The sequence below is a fragment of the Ammospiza nelsoni genome, chromosome 21, assembly GCF_027579445.1.
Source record: "Ammospiza nelsoni isolate bAmmNel1 chromosome 21, bAmmNel1.pri, whole genome shotgun sequence".
In the NCBI taxonomy this organism is placed as follows: Eukaryota; Metazoa; Chordata; class Aves; order Passeriformes; family Passerellidae; genus Ammospiza; species Ammospiza nelsoni.
Genome location: NC_080653.1, coordinates 4,129,508 through 4,144,532, shown reverse-complemented (window position 1 = coordinate 4,144,532; position 15,025 = coordinate 4,129,508). Strand labels below are relative to the sequence as shown.

General features: G+C 43.5%; 1 protein-coding gene across 2 annotated transcripts; it reads right to left on the bottom strand.

Moving 5' to 3' along the window:
* Positions 1 to 2,890: 2,890 nt before the first annotated feature.
* On the bottom strand, positions 2,891 to 11,133 carry RFC2 (replication factor C subunit 2). 2 transcript variants are annotated; one of them, XM_059486976.1, is made up of 11 exons: positions 10,955 to 11,133; positions 9,233 to 9,302; positions 8,511 to 8,552; positions 8,023 to 8,129; positions 6,779 to 6,880; positions 5,955 to 6,055; positions 5,130 to 5,287; positions 4,709 to 4,774; positions 4,162 to 4,242; positions 3,711 to 3,824; positions 2,891 to 3,093 (listed from the first exon to the last, which is right to left on the bottom strand). In XM_059486976.1, the coding sequence occupies exons 1-11, from the start codon at positions 11,071 to 11,073 to the stop codon at positions 2,980 to 2,982; spliced, it is 1,074 nt and encodes a 357-aa protein (XP_059342959.1). In that variant the 5' UTR covers positions 11,074 to 11,133; the 3' UTR covers positions 2,891 to 2,979. The 2 variants fall into 2 exon arrangements, with proteins under 2 accessions (XP_059342959.1, XP_059342961.1); XM_059486978.1 differs by having other exon boundaries at positions 2,891 to 3,090.
* Between the last annotated feature and the right edge of the window lie 3,892 nt (positions 11,134 to 15,025).

Sequence of the window (15,025 nt, the reverse complement as noted above, 5' to 3'; positions counted from 1 at the left end):
GAAAAGCTTCCAAAGAAAATGTGTTTTGCTATAGTTTGCAATGATAGATGTTTGTATGACAAGGAAATGGGAGGACAGGAGGTGACATGGAGTGATGTGCAGGATCTTATGGGGAGAAAATGCATTAGAAGCCTTCTTCCTCAAAATCAGATCAGAAAACTGTGTTTCAGGAAAGAGCACAGCCCACACTCGGGGTGAGTGAGCAGAGAAGGGGAGTTAGGGGTTAGAGAGCCGTGCTGTGGGAGAAGGGATGTCAGGTGCTTCCTGCTGCGGATGACTGGGCTCCAATTTTAGCAGAACCAAGAGAGAGCACAGGTGCCACCGTTGGTGTGGCTGAAACAGTGGCTGGGCTGGAGCTTGGCTCAGGAGAAGGTTTGCTCGTGGTCCCTACAAATGCTACAGGTTTCCACAGGACTTCTACAACAGAAGAAAATCAGTGCACTCAGGGATGCACAGCCTGGTTTCCTGCTCACCCCTGCCCAGCTTCTCCTCACACCCTTTGGCTTCCTGATGGTCAAATGCAAAAAGTCTGCATGGCAGCAGGGTCCCCTGAGCCAGCAGCACAGACAGTGCAGGCAAAGGGTGCTTTTGTCACTGAAATTGTGCCTAGACCTCACAGGGCCATGACGCCTTTGGATTCACCCTCAGCACCTGAAGAAAGTTCCACTTTCCATGAAGTGCTGCAGACTGTGGGCTGCTCACTGCAAGGGAACAGTGACTGAGCTCGTTGTGAGTGATGCCTGGTGCTGTTACCCACTGGTGATTCATCTCCCAGCCAAGGGAGCCATTCATGAATAGATTAGCAGCACTGACAGATCCTTGGCACACAGCAACAGGTCCAGCTGGAGACCTCCCAGAAAGTTCTAGGCATGAGGTCAGTGCATGGTCAGAACATGAAAATACAAGATTTATTGTTCTCCTCACTAAGCAGGGAGGCAGATTACACCAGTTAGATTTTCTTGGTACAAGAAAAATGTACAATTTTCCAATCCTCTGTTGCCAAAGCCTGAGTTTAAATGTTGTGGAGCCAAAGCAGGCAGGGCAGAACTGGATGTGGAGACTCTTCCCTCCACTCACTGGGGTCTGAGCAAATCCCCCTTTGCAGCTCTCCAGAGCAGTCAGCTGTAGTGAGGTGTAAATCCTTTGTAAAGCTTCTGGAACACTTCTCAGGCAATCATCTCATTACCCTGGAAGGCATCCAGGGACTGTTTCAGGAACTCTCATCAATAATGTTTGTTATTAGTCTGGCTCTGAACAACCTCAGTTTTTCTCTGCAATGACTGAGTGTGGATGTGTGTGTGCACTGACTTTTGGGACTGGCTTTAGGTGTGCAAGGGTTTCTGGTGCTCAGCCAGAATTGCCAGACACTGTTGTTTGAACCTAATGCAAGGAGACTTTCAATCCCCTGGGTCCACCTCTCTCCACATTAGGGTGGCAGTTAAGTGACAAATTCACTTCCTGTTTTCAATTTAAGTTGCTTTAGAAAAGCAGTTCTGGCTGGTGCAGTTCTGAAAATGGAGCTGGGGAATCTGTGCAGTGCTGGAAAGCAGCAGCTCTGCACTCAGAGGGGAACAAACACCTGTGGAGAGCAGGAGGTGTTGGTGGCCTGTGGGATCAATACTAGTCCTCTTAGGAAAAGTGAGTGTGATTGTGTCCCTGCAGAGCTGGAAAGGATTAGCCCAGAGGGGAGTCTGCTCCAAACTGGTGCTGTGAAGTGCAGTTACTGATTACACTTAAGAAACCCTCTGAAACCAGGTAGGAACAGGAACCTGACCCTTCATGTTCCTCACCCTTCCACTGGCACCACCGCTGTGGGCAGGCACAGCCCACAGGGTAAGGACTGGCCTTGAGTCACCCAAAATATGGTGTTTGCTGGCTTATGAGACATCCATGGGAACATCTCTTCCTTCCCCATTCCAATGAACACATTTAATGAGACAGCAAAGACAGAGTAGGCTGGCTGTGATGTGCAGTCAAAGGAAAATTAATCTTATTTAAATTTTTGGGGACAAAAGCTGTGATGCTGTGTCTGTAGAGAACTAACAGCTCACGCCCCAGTACTAAACTATTAGTTGTGTATTTAATAGAGTTTGTGCTGATAGTAACTCACTGGGTGGGAATCAAAGCCTAAGTTCAATTCTAGTGAGGAAAGAATGTACTTTGAGCATTACATCCATTATTCCAGGTGCCATGGTTTAGTTGAGGTGTTAGGGCATGAGTTAGACTTGATGATCTTAAAGGTCTCTTCCAACCTTGTCATTCTGTGATTCTGTTAATTGTATTAGGATGTATCTGCTTGGAAACACAAGTCTCACATCTCATATTAGGTGGTCAAATTCGATTTATATTTATTTTCTTTCTGCATTTCACACTTAATTGTCCATCTATGCTGGCAAGGTGTCTCCAAAACCGGACAGGCAAACACGATTCTGTAGCTTTCTGCCATCCTGAAACTATGACATTACCTAACCTGGACAAGCAGGGACAGGAAAGGGAACTCAAATGCAGAGCACCCCAGAAATTAGTAAAGATTTTTAAAGATTACCAAAGGAATATACAAAATATAGTGGCACCATTAAGAAATGTGTAATATTTCCGCTGTATGTTTGCTGAAAATACCTTCCCTATCCACAGGACAAAGCAGCACTTGCTCAATGTGTCTCAATTATAACTTTAATTTTGTGCAAAAAAATTTCCTTCTTGGTGTTGGTAAGATCATTCATGACCAGGCTTGAAGTGTAATCCCTAACAGCAGGATTCCATTTTTGTTTCTCCTGCTTAGCTCTCAACACCAAGGACATAAACAGTTTTCATGTGTGCACTGGACAGACCTCAATTGCTCTGGACTGTCACAGTCCTCTCTTCTACCCTGCTTATAAAACACATACAATTTTATGGGTTAAAGTAAATTTTAGATCTTTATTGGTCTAAATAAAAAAGTATGCAACATTTTTGCAGCAAATCCTGCTGCAGGAGCCCCTAGCTGGCTGCAGGGGCTGCAGTCTTCTGGCACAGGCGTGCCAGCAGCCCAGCCATTTGTAACAGGGAGTTCACACCTTCTGCTATCTTCATGTGGGTGTACCCAATTTCCTGCTGACAGAGACATTGTCAAGCCTGCTGTTTACTCCCCCAGTCTGTGTATATTTTACTAATGACTAAACAGAACATAGCCCTTTCTGCTGAAAGACCAGCTTTGAGTCACTTCTACTTCAGAGAATGCATCCACTCCTATAAACCAGCTAAAATGCCTTTTCTTATTAAAATCAAAGCCTGTATTTCCCCACTCCTTTATAACAAGCAAGGTGCCTACATATGAGGACAGGTTTCAAACATGAAGAGTGATTCCATAACACCACCTGACTGTCAACTCTCTGTTAATTTAGTATTTTAGTATCTATTGGACTAGAATCAAGTATGCACTTGAAAAACATTTTCAAGGCTTTGAAATAACTAATAAATTCAGCATTAAATCTGCTATTAATTTTAGCTGATCACTAAAGTGACTTCTGGCACTTCTGTGGGTGTTGAGATGCTAAACTCCAGGTGACTTCTCACTGACAAACTGATGATGCAGCGAGAAAGAAAGCAGGCATGAATCAAGAAGCACTTTATGCTAATATACAACAAATTTTAAACAGAAACCCCTGAGGCTGCCCCTGATCACATCCTCTTCTTAAAAAGGCCCCATCAGGAGCTGAGTGAGTACCAACCTTGATAAATTCCAGTTTCAGATATTCTGGCATTTGATAGGTCTTACACACACGGAAGATATTGCCAATGACATCTTCTGGAGAGTACCCAAGGCGCCACAGGTGGGCAAGAATCTGTGCAGGCAAAAATAATCCCCATTTATCTGCCAGGTGAGTCAAGGATATTCACTTTGGAACAGCTGTACATCATTGCTGAAATTGCATGTACTGTTTATCAGCTGATTTAACCTCAAGCATCTAGCAATTGATTTCACTACAACTTCCTTTTTTGCTTGTTGGTTTATTTATCTGATTAAACTCCTGCCTAAAAGGGATTTAGTTTATCAACTCATCTACATGGTATTGCCCTTATCTCAAAAAACAACACACACTGTGAATTCCCCAAAGCAAACAAAAAAATTTGTAGCAAAATAATGCCTGGCTATACTGTATGCAAAACATGAAAACCAACCTTGTATGCTTCATCAATATTTGCATTTATGCAGTGTTGTATCATTTCCTTCACCAGCAGAGGATGAGGCTCATCACATACCTGTATCCAAGAGAAATAGTACACTTAAAATATCAAAAGACTTTGTATTAAACTTCTGGTATTTTCACCAAGTTTCTATGGAGCTGAAGTGCTGAATCAGAGATATTCCATAACACAAACTAAATTTTAAATAATCTGACTTCTCAGATTCTTCTATATTGTGATTCTGTAGTTCTAAATGGCAGACTCACATGAAATGAGAACACCCAAGTAATAGGTTCTCAAGTTTTTACTGAAATTTCTCAGCAGTAATTGGATTTGTGTGCTTTTGGAGAGCTGCAAAGGTCTCAGAAGTGCCATTAGGGATGGCTTTTCAAAAGGCACAAGGGCTAGTTAAAGTCTAATGCTGTAACTGCTACATACACAGAGCTGTCTGCAAGCTAGCAAAAAGGTTTATGTGTCCAATGGAATCTCACACAGCCACAGGGATAAACTTCTGGCAAAACTGTTTTCAGCTATTACTGACCTTAAAGACATTTTCACTGTTTATAAAGCCAAATCCAGAGTATGTGGACTGTAAGTTGTTTAATGCCTGTGAAAGAAAAAATAATACTTCATTTATTTTTTTGAAGTGCTCTACTTCTCACTCCCCTCCTCAGGATGAAATGCACTTCAGGAAATGATGCCAAATAAGCAGTTTTCCATTAAACAACAGAAAAAAAAATCACAGATTTATGCTGATTTTATTTCCTCCCACAAATTTGATATCCACTTCCCACCAACTCACTTTTAAGGAGCATTTTAAACCCTCACAAAACCAAACAGTTTAGTTACTCTTGGACCACAAGTCATATCCTCCTTTGCTCATTCTCTCCAGAGAAATCCTTGAGAGCTGCAATTCAAAAGTTTAAACAGAAGCCTTTGTTTTATTGTCTTTCTCCTTTTACCTGTCTCATATCACCTTGAGCTGTGAAGATTATGGCTTCTAGCCCATCATCTGTGTATGCTACATCCTCTTTCTCAACAATTTTCAGCAGCCTGGCAAGTATCTGTGCATCTGTCAGCTTGGTGTAACGCAGCACTGCACACCGAGACTGAATGGGTTCTGAGGACAGAGATGTGGCATTAGCTTCTCTCTTTTTGTCAAAAAAACCCACAAACAAACATGTCTTCATTTCACTTTCCAACAATTCTTTTAAAGAAAAAAGGACATGGAAGCTCCAAGCAGAACACAGCTTCTCCTTAAGCACATTCAATTTTTATGGTCCTTCCCTTGAGCCCAGATGTGCTAATGGAATTTTCCCAGATATGTGGAAATATATACAAAGCTCAGCTTCCTCTGTTCTCCTGGATTTCTGAATATAGATGTTTATCACATTTTTTTTTTTCAAGTGAAATCTGAGGTGCAATGTGTTCACCTATAGGCAAACTTAAGATTGTGATTCAGAAATGACAAAAAGGGTTCAATACCCAGTAAAAAATACATCAAACATCCTACACTGTGGCAGAGTTGGATGCAGATTGAGCCCAAAGCATGAAAAATCTGCTTCTGCAGTCACATATGGCACCATCCATCAAAAATGGCTGCTCAGAGGGTTTCCTGACTACAAAATTAAACTTTTATCTGCTGAAGTACAGGTGGCTTGACTTTTCAGAAGCACCATGCTTTCTTGCAACAATCTGGATCAAGCTATTTCTGGCAGGTGCCTTGGCAGTTAGCCAGCAGTATGGAGAACACATGACAAGAACACCCAGGAAGCAGCAGCACTTACCTATGATTTTGTCAGAGGCATTGCAGGCCAGTGCAAAACGTGTTGTTTTGGAATAAATTTCCATTGTTCTTCTCAACGCTTGCTGTGCTCCATCTGTCATGCTGAGGGGAGACAAGGAGTTAGGGAAGATTCTGCCCTTCACTCACTCATTGGTGCAGCCTAAGAACTATTTTCACATAAGCTTCAGTTTAGTGATATTAAGCTGTGCTTTGATAAACTAAGCAGCTTTTTCTAGTCATGTGAAGAACCACCCTGCAAGGCAGGCAGTCACTGAGACCTCCACAACATGCAAAATGCCATCCATAACATGCAAAATGAAATCATTAATGCTCTGAAGAGCACTGCTAAGAACCTGGAGGAGGAGAATATCCCATTTTCATCCATTGAAATTCTTTACATGAGCCAAACTCCTTCCAAAGAGGAATCACAGAATCACAAAATGGTTTGGGTTGGAAGGGACCTTGAAGCTCATCCAGTTCCAACCCCCTGCCCTGGACAGGGACACCTTCCATGAGATCAGGTTGCTCCCAGCCCTGTCCAACCTGGCCTTGAACAGTTCCAGGGATGGGGCATCTTTCCAGTAAACTGCTCTGTTTCATACCCAGATCATTCCATGTCAATATTCAGCATCTCTTTTCAAGCAATGATCTCTTCTTGCTGTGAGTGCTCCCATAAGATCCCTGTTCAATCCATATTCATTTCCTACCAAATTATTTTGAACAGCTTGATAGAAACACTCAATACTGTCCAAGGCTGGAGCTCTACAGACAGGAGAGATGCAGCACATTTCACACAGGAGCTGAGGTCAGGAAAAACCAACATACCTGTCTGCTTCATCAAGGATGATTATCTTGTGCCGACCTTTTGGAAGTGTGACCTTTTGCTGGGCAAACATTTTGATTTTGTTTCTTACAACATCAATGCCTCTGGAACAACAATTCAATTGATCCATGATAAGTTGGGTGAAAACACAGAATAGATTTTTTTTCAGCAGCCACAGCAGCTGAAGTGCTCCTGTTCTACCACAGTTTGTTCCTGCCCCTTCAGCTGTTTCAGCACAACTGCTGTGGAACCATGCTTCAAGCCAGACTGTCCCACTGATCTGGATTCAAACACCAACAATCCTTGGTTTGGGGGTCTTGAAGAAAATAATTTAACAGTAGCAATATAAATATACAGAGCCAGTAACCTTACTTGCAGTACCACCACAAAATGACTTCTGTTTGGCACAAGGGTAATAAGTAAACAAAGGCAGAAGCATTTAAGATTGCTTTGCCAGTTCTTCCCACAGCTCCATCCACAGCCCCAGCTGTAGCTCAGAAGAGTTTAGGAAAAACATCTGGATAGACTGAATTATATCAACACTGAATCATATCAACACAACACAGACACTTTCCTAGAAAGAGTCCATTCAAAGACCTACTTTTCATAAGGAAGGATTTTACCTTGTTTGTTCTGTTTACAAAAAGAATGCTGTGATGCTGTGATGCTGTAGTTCTATAAGTGATGCTAACAGGGTGGGTAAAGTGTATTGTGCTCAGACAACCCACCAGGAAATGTCAGAATACTTCAGGATGGGTCTGAACAGAACTTGGGAAATGAAATCAGCCCTTAGTGCCTGATCCCTGGATAACAGTCAGTGTCCTCTACAAACCCTGATCCTACATTTCAATCCTCAGCTGCCCTTATAATCCCCATTTCTCTCACTCTAAGCACTGAAGAGTTTGACTATAAACAACCTGTTCACTTTTCATTCTTATGATCCTCATGAATGCAGTGGGAAGCTTAACTCTTTCAAATAGATTTGAGACAAAAGTACCATTATGGATTCTGCACTCCATCTGTTTATATTTTCACATATGAAAGTATCTATAAAGTTTATAAAACATCAAGAAATAATATCTGTGTTGATGGGTGAACACCAAAGATTGCCTAACTTTTAGTTGGAAAGAATGCACTAAAATAAATCTTAAAGGCTTTACTATAGCATTAAGCCCATCAAACTGGCCTTAATTTAATGGAAATTTGCTTCTTCATTAAAAACTTGGTAAGGTTTATCCATTCTCACCTGTCATTTGAGGCATTCAGCTCCAGAACAGCATCCTTTAATGCAGGACCAAGCAGAGCACGAGCCAAACACAGGATACTGGTGGTTTTACCTGTTCCTGGAGGGCCCTAAAAATGTGACAGTGCAACAACTGCTGGTAAGTTTAATGAAATTTCCTAACTTGTGCTCTCTACAAATCTCCTCAGTCATGAAAAAAGGCTACAGCAGAGGAACTGAGAGCAAACATCAGTCTGGAAGCAGTGCCTGAGCTCAGCATCCTGCCCCTAACAGAGGAGATAAGCACAGGATGTGTTTCAGCAGGTACCTGAGGTAGATTTAAACTTGTTTCCCTCTGTATTCTGCCAAGAACATTGCTCCAAAACCCCAGAACCAACATCTCCCTCACCAGTACACTCAGACACAAAGCCCATCTGTACTGGGAGGCCACCCTGGCTAGATTTCAAATCCAGGCCCAACACTGAAATACAGCACAACACAGCAATACTCACAGCAATTATAATGTTTGGTACATTCCCCTCCTTTGCAAAGACCTAAGAAAGAATGATAAAAAGAAATTATGTAAGAAAATGACATGAACAAATAGTTTCCATTCTATTACTTTTCCCCTTCCTATTTTAATTTTTTGAACCTTGCTCTTTCATATTTTGTTTTTTTACTTGAACTGTTAGAAATCAGCCTCTAGAATAATACAGAAGTATTTAAAAGCACTTAATGCCACAGGTCTTTAGTACTCTTGCCTTTCCTTTGCACCTGTTTAATTATATACTTAATAGTATAATCTTTCTGTTAACAAATACTGTGTTCACAGAATTATTTGCCATAGAATTATAGAATCCTAGAACAGTTAGAATTTCATGTTGGAGACATTCAGGGAAGAATTGATATGGCAAACATTTCTTTTCCAAAAAACCTATTCTATTTCTTTCTGTTGTTATACAAATTATATTTATTAATGGAAACAGTATTATTGTAACAGCTACAAATTCTCTAAACTGCATCAAATGCTTTATTTTAAACGTCCCAATTGAAGAAGGCATATTTCCTTACACACCACTCAAATATAATGTAAAATTTGTAAATTTTTAAGTAAATCAGGAAAGTTTCTTCCACATACTCAAGTACAGATGTAAAAATACAATACAAATGTGGATCTACACAGAAATATGTTTTTATAGATAACTTGTAAAAAGATACAGGGACAGCTACACACCTCCAACCTGCTCACAGTATCTTCATTTCCAACTATTTCGGACAGTTTCATGGGTCTGTATTTTTCCACCCTGTAAAATTCCACACACTTCACCACATCTAGTAGCATTTTAATTGAGCTTTAGAGTGATGGACAAAGAGGATTATGCTAAGAGAGCACAGGACAAAGATGGCTGGACATGAGTTCAGTGCAAGTGTTGCAGGATGTCTGTCATTGCTAAGCACAGCACTAATCATTGACTCAGAGAACCCCAGAATGGTTTGGGTTGGAAAGGACCTTCAAGTGTGAAAAATGTGCATTTTATGATTGGCTTTTTGCAAATAATAAAATGAGTATTATATGTGTTATGTTAGAAAGTTATGCTGCATTAATTTTCTTAATAAGTGTGTTAGATATAGTTTTAGCTTATAACATAATGTTAAAATAGAAACTACGCTATGCAAGATGCCAAGGTAGCAGCCACACCTAAATCTTTCAGGGAAAAAGAATTTATTGCTCCCTTATCAAGTTCTTCTCACCTTGCTCAGCCCTGAAGATGCTGTCAGGATTAGGAGGAAGAAGTTGACACTGACCTGACAGAATCCTGTGTTTGAATAGAATTTATGCATCATGTATGAGATGTATGAATATGCAGCAGGCTATTGATTTGAAGGGTTAATCCTCTGTTAACGTGGGTCCTTTTTAGGGGCTTATTTTGCCCAGAAAGAGGTACCTGGACCGTCCGTAACTCTTTGTTTCTATTGTCTCATATTGTCCTGAATCCTAATTGTCCAAATTTTTATTACTCTAATTATATTACTATTTTTATAACCATGTTATTACTATTAAACTTTTAAAAACAAGTGATTGGTGTTTTTCACAAGCCCATCTCGTTCCACCTCCTGCCATGGGCAGGGACACCTTCCACTGTGCCAGGCTGCTCCAGGTCCAACCTGGCCTTGGGCACTTCCAAGGATGGGGCAGCCACAGCTGCTCTGGGCAGCTTGTGCCAGGGCCTCACCACCCTCAAAGGTTTTACTTCCATTGGTATAAAAAAGGAGAAGGAAGGAAAAATGCTCAACTCGAACAGGAATTCGGCGCCTCAGCCTGAGGGGAGAAGCCACCCTGTGTGCTGTCCCATGGTCAGCACAGTGCAGGGCTGACTTTGTTACAAGGAAATGGGATTTCCTTCCATTTGTTTGTTTGTTTTCCTTCCCATTTGTTTCCAAAGGAGAATAATGGTATTTTCTTCACTATTGATTTCTGGAACTGTTCCAGACCAGGTTAGACATGGCTTGGAGCAGCCTGGTTTAGTGGAAAGGTGTCCCTGTCCATGACAGGAGGCTGGAAAGAGATGGCCTCTAAAGTCCCTTCCAACCCAAACCATTCTGTGATTCCTGCCTTCCCAGCCCCGGCAACAGACGGGGAAGTCACAGGGCGCAGACAGAGTTCCGGTTCCAAGCCAGACCGAGCTCCTGCAGCCCGGCGGGCACCGGGGGACAGCGCTGGACACGCGGGTGTGGCCATGGCCGGCTCCGGCCGCCATGGTCCCCTCAGCCGCCACACCCCCCGCCTTCCCGCCACCAGGGCCCGCCCTCACCCCATTGGCTCTGCCGCGCACAATCCCGCCCCCTCCCCGCTCTGGACCAATCACCGCGCGCCGCGCCCACCCTTCGCCCCGCCCGCTGCCCCATCATGGCGGCTCAGGGCGGCCGCGCTCCCTCACCCGCTGACCCCGCTCACCAGGGCAGCTCGTAGTGGCCGCTGCCGCCGCCGGGCGTGGCTCCCGCGGGGTCAGTCGGTCCCCGCTTCTCTCCTGCCGACGGCGCGGCCTTCTCCTCCTCCGCCATATCCACCTCCATGGTGGCGCAGCTGGTGCTCCCGGCCTGTCTCCCTGTTGTTGCCGCCGCCGTGAGGGGAGGGAGGGCCGCGGGCGGGCCCGCCTCCAGGGCGGGCTGGGGGAGGCAGCCGGGATGTGGCTCCGCGGCCGGGTTTTGCGCTCTGCAGCCGGGATCTGCGTTCCCCAGCCGGTGTCCCGCTTCTGTGGCTGCCCAGTGAGGCGGGGAGGCGGCAGCCCAAGCCCGTGACGGCCGTGCCGGGCCGTGCCGTGCCATAGTGCCGGCCTGTTGGTGAGGGGAGGCCGCTCGCAGCACGGCTGGGTGTTCTTGTACTCGTCTGTTTGGATTCGCTGGGCTTCCTGCCCTACTGAGTGTTAAGATAATAACAACAACAATTAATCAATAACATGTTTGTATTTTTTCAGGGGTCTAAAACTTTGCTTTTTCTATCTACGTCTATTTACGCCCCCCTTTCTCCAAATGAAGATACATTGCAAAATACTGTAAGCAGTTATGTTATAGTTGGGAGATGATTCTGGCTCTATTTGTTGAACACTTATAATGTATACAGGTTGTCTAGGGAAGCTGTGGCTGCCCTGTTCCTGGAAGTGTTCAAGGGCAGGCTGGATGGGCTTGGAGCAATCCTGTCTACTGGAAAGTGTCCCCATGGCAGGGGGTGGAATGAAATGAGCTTTAAGATCCTTTCCAACCCAAACCATTCTGAGATTCTGTAATTCTAAATGTTCTTTTCCAGGTTAACTCAGGGTGGCTCATCCAGCTAAGTCAAGACTTTTTTTTTTTTCTTAATTTATAATTTTAATAAGGTGTTAGGGTACCAAGCTCATTAGTGCCCCTACACGCTACCAGCCCCTGACAGAACTGGGTTGTTGTTTCCATAGCATTAAAATTTGGAAATCAGTACAGATTTTCAACCTCAGTAGTTACTGGGGCCTTGGTACATCTTTCAGCTCTGTTTATGCTCCACATAATTAATGACATTTGTGTTAGCTCAGTGCACAGAGCATCTGTCCTTCAGTCTGGGCCCTGATTCCTTGGGAAGTGTTTCTAATTTAAGATTGGTGTGAGGCAGGAACTCAGACCTGACCATATTTGCAGCTCAGTGTGAGCAGTGATGCTCCTCTGAGGGAGTAACTTCCTCTTACTCATCACAACATTTGTATTCCTGTGTTTCTGTCAGTGCCTGTTATTGGTATTTTGAGGCTGACATATGAGCATTTGCCTTCAGCCTGTAAAACTGGTTCTGCCCATGGCCTGACAGTGATGGAGTTTAATGAATTTCTCCTGAGACTCTAAAACTCTGGAGGGTGAAGTTTCTGTTTTGCAAAGTGCAGTCTCATATCTGAGTAAGTGCTTTAATCTTGTTTTGCACATTGTTTTTATTAATAGCTGTAGTAGTTCCTAGTGGTTGTGAGATAACTGTTATCTAAGGGTAAAATTGGAATTATTCTGCACCCTTCATGTGCCTGGCTGGGTTAACATCACCAGTGGATTAACCACCTTGACTGGAGGTAAAGATAATTAAATATGTTTATACCACAATTATATGGTATTAGAGGGGGAGAATTGGGTTTTTTTGGTGGCTTTTTTTTTTTTTTTTTGGTATTTGGACTGATCATTCATGTAATTCTCAATCTCACTCTGTTACTCCTGTCTTTAGACTTCATTTTCTGCAGTGCTCATCAGAACCCAACACAAAGCAGTGAAACACTGCTGGTCATAACAGCCTGTGAGTGCAGCACCCTGGGTATGCTTTGATTTCTTGCCAAATTAAACAGGAGTTCTGCTCTTAGGAAGTTCCAGCTTCTAGATAAGCTATCACTTTCCTGGCCAGCATTAATTCTACCACTCTGTGTGTGGAATTGCTGCTGATAAGCACTCACAGGACAATAAGCAAGGCAAATGATAAGAATTGTTGCAGAGAGCCTGATGACAGATTGTGTGATATGTTCCTGCTAACAGTTGAAATGTGGTTTTGAGCATGGACTCCTAAAGAGCTGCAGCCCTGGCATGGGCAGGAGCTCTCACAGTGGTTTATCAAACACAGAACAAGTATTTATTGAAGACACAATATTGCTAGGGATATGTGGACAGGCACATGTGAGCTGAAAGCTTTAAAACCCATCATATCCCAAAATCCAAACACTTCTTGTTGTAATCTGAGTTCACAGGATACATCCAGAGTGAAATGAATTCCAAATTCAGTGCTGAAATAGCAGAACTTTTGATGTGTCATCAGCAATGCCTAAATACATGTGCATGCCAGATGTACTGTGTTATCCTGAAAGGAGAATACTCCTGAATTTAAAATGATCCTTTCAGAGCTTTCTCCCTCACACCCCAAAAGATGTACAGAACAGCTTACTAAGTACTCATAATCAGCACAGAGTACAGAGAAAGGCTTTCTGCTGATGGTTTATTCATCAGTGGGAGTGATCCTCTTCAGTCTATTCAAACAGCATCTACTACTAGCAGTGGAGATCCCCATCAGAGAAATAAATTATGATCTTGGCTCAACATCAAGGAAGTCCCAGCTGCAGATTCTTGAGGTGTTTGGAATAGGACTTCTACAGATCATATGGAAGCTCCTCTCAGACCAGCTCTAGTCCCCATGGGGAAACTGAAGCCCAGCACAACATGTTTTGTCAGAGAGTTGAGTAAATGCAGAAGTTGTGGCAAAAGAATTGCTGCTTTGCATGCTATGGTTGGTGAAAGTGAGGGTGGCTTGTTTGGAGTTTGAACAACAAATTGAAATTAGAACACACTAAAAGTGAGGCAGTAGCTAAAGACAGTGAAAAGCAAGAGCAAGGGTGATGTGAGGTGTAAAACCCAGAAAGCCATAGAAATAAAGCATGAGAGGAAACTAACTTCAGGCAATTGTTAACAAAAAGTATGGATCTGTAAATTCAGTAATACAAATTTCTTATGTGCAGTGGTTTGGGGAGGGAGGGGAGAACCATTTACCATTCAAGGTTGTTTTGCTTTTGGGTTAAATCTGTGAGTTCAGCTGACTGTTACTGTTAGGGCTAACACTCATGCATGTTTTCCTGCAGGTGTACAAGGCTGAGACCTTAAGCTGCAGTACTGAGAGAAGTGCAGAGTTCCTTGGGCTGTGCATTGCTGGCCCCACTGCTGCAGTTCCAGCTGCTGCTGCTGCAGTTTGACAGCCACAGGTGGGTGACAGAGCTCAGATCACCTCACTGCCAGGGCCTGTGCACTCTGCAGTCCCCTTGCAGGCTGTTCCCTCTCTGCCCTCTCTCACACAGCTAGGCTGGACACAGGGGAATGAATTCTCATGCTACCAACCTTTTCATCTTGCGCTCACTGAGGCTGAAAGCAGAGAGCAGAGCTAGAACAAGTAGTGGAAGTAATGGTGGGGCTGTTAGAAGGGAGACTGAGCTGGTGCTTCATGAACTGGGGCATCACCACATTAGGAGCTTTGCTGGGCCTGACGTGTCTGCACCCAAGACTGACAGGGGCCCTGATTCCTGTGCTTGAGCTCTAGAGCAAACTGGGACAATGCTGTCAGCATATACAGGTATTAAACTTGTTCTTGTGGCATCATGAGCCCTGTCCATTCTTCATGTGTTTATCCATACAGTGGCCCTGGGGTACAGCTGTGCTGAGCTAATTTTATGGGTACCCTTTAAAATCTCTTGCTAAGTGTAATGCCTGAGGTCCCACATTTATTTCCCTTTTTATTTCCCCATCCACTGCCTCATCCTTCCTCTTGTGCATCTCCAAGAGCAGCAGAGCAACAGCAGCTCACCAGCACACACTGGGTAAATACAAAGTGACACCTGAGCACTTTTATTTGCAGCATCTCATTGGTTTTTACATTTTCATTAATTACTTTAAATCTTTTTTTAATGCTGCCACACAAAATTTTAAGCAGCGTGTCACCAACATCTGCAGTTAGGAAATTCATAGTGCTGGAAGTGAGGCAGGGCACAGGTCA

Bases quoted from the DNA above. Each gene is read 5' to 3' on its own strand.
- RFC2 (XM_059486976.1), bottom strand. From the start codon at position 11,073: ATGGAGGTGGATATGGCGGAGGAGGAGAAGGCCGCGCCGTCGGCAGGA. The intron at 5,288-5,954 runs GTAAGTGCTGCT...CTCTGTCCTCAG, and splicing joins TGCCTCTGACAAAATCATAG to AACCCATTCAGTCTCGGTGT. The intron at 3,094-3,710 runs GTTGGTACTCAC...TGTCTCTGTCAG, and splicing joins TGAAACTGGAATTTATCAAG to CAGGAAATTGGGTACACCCA.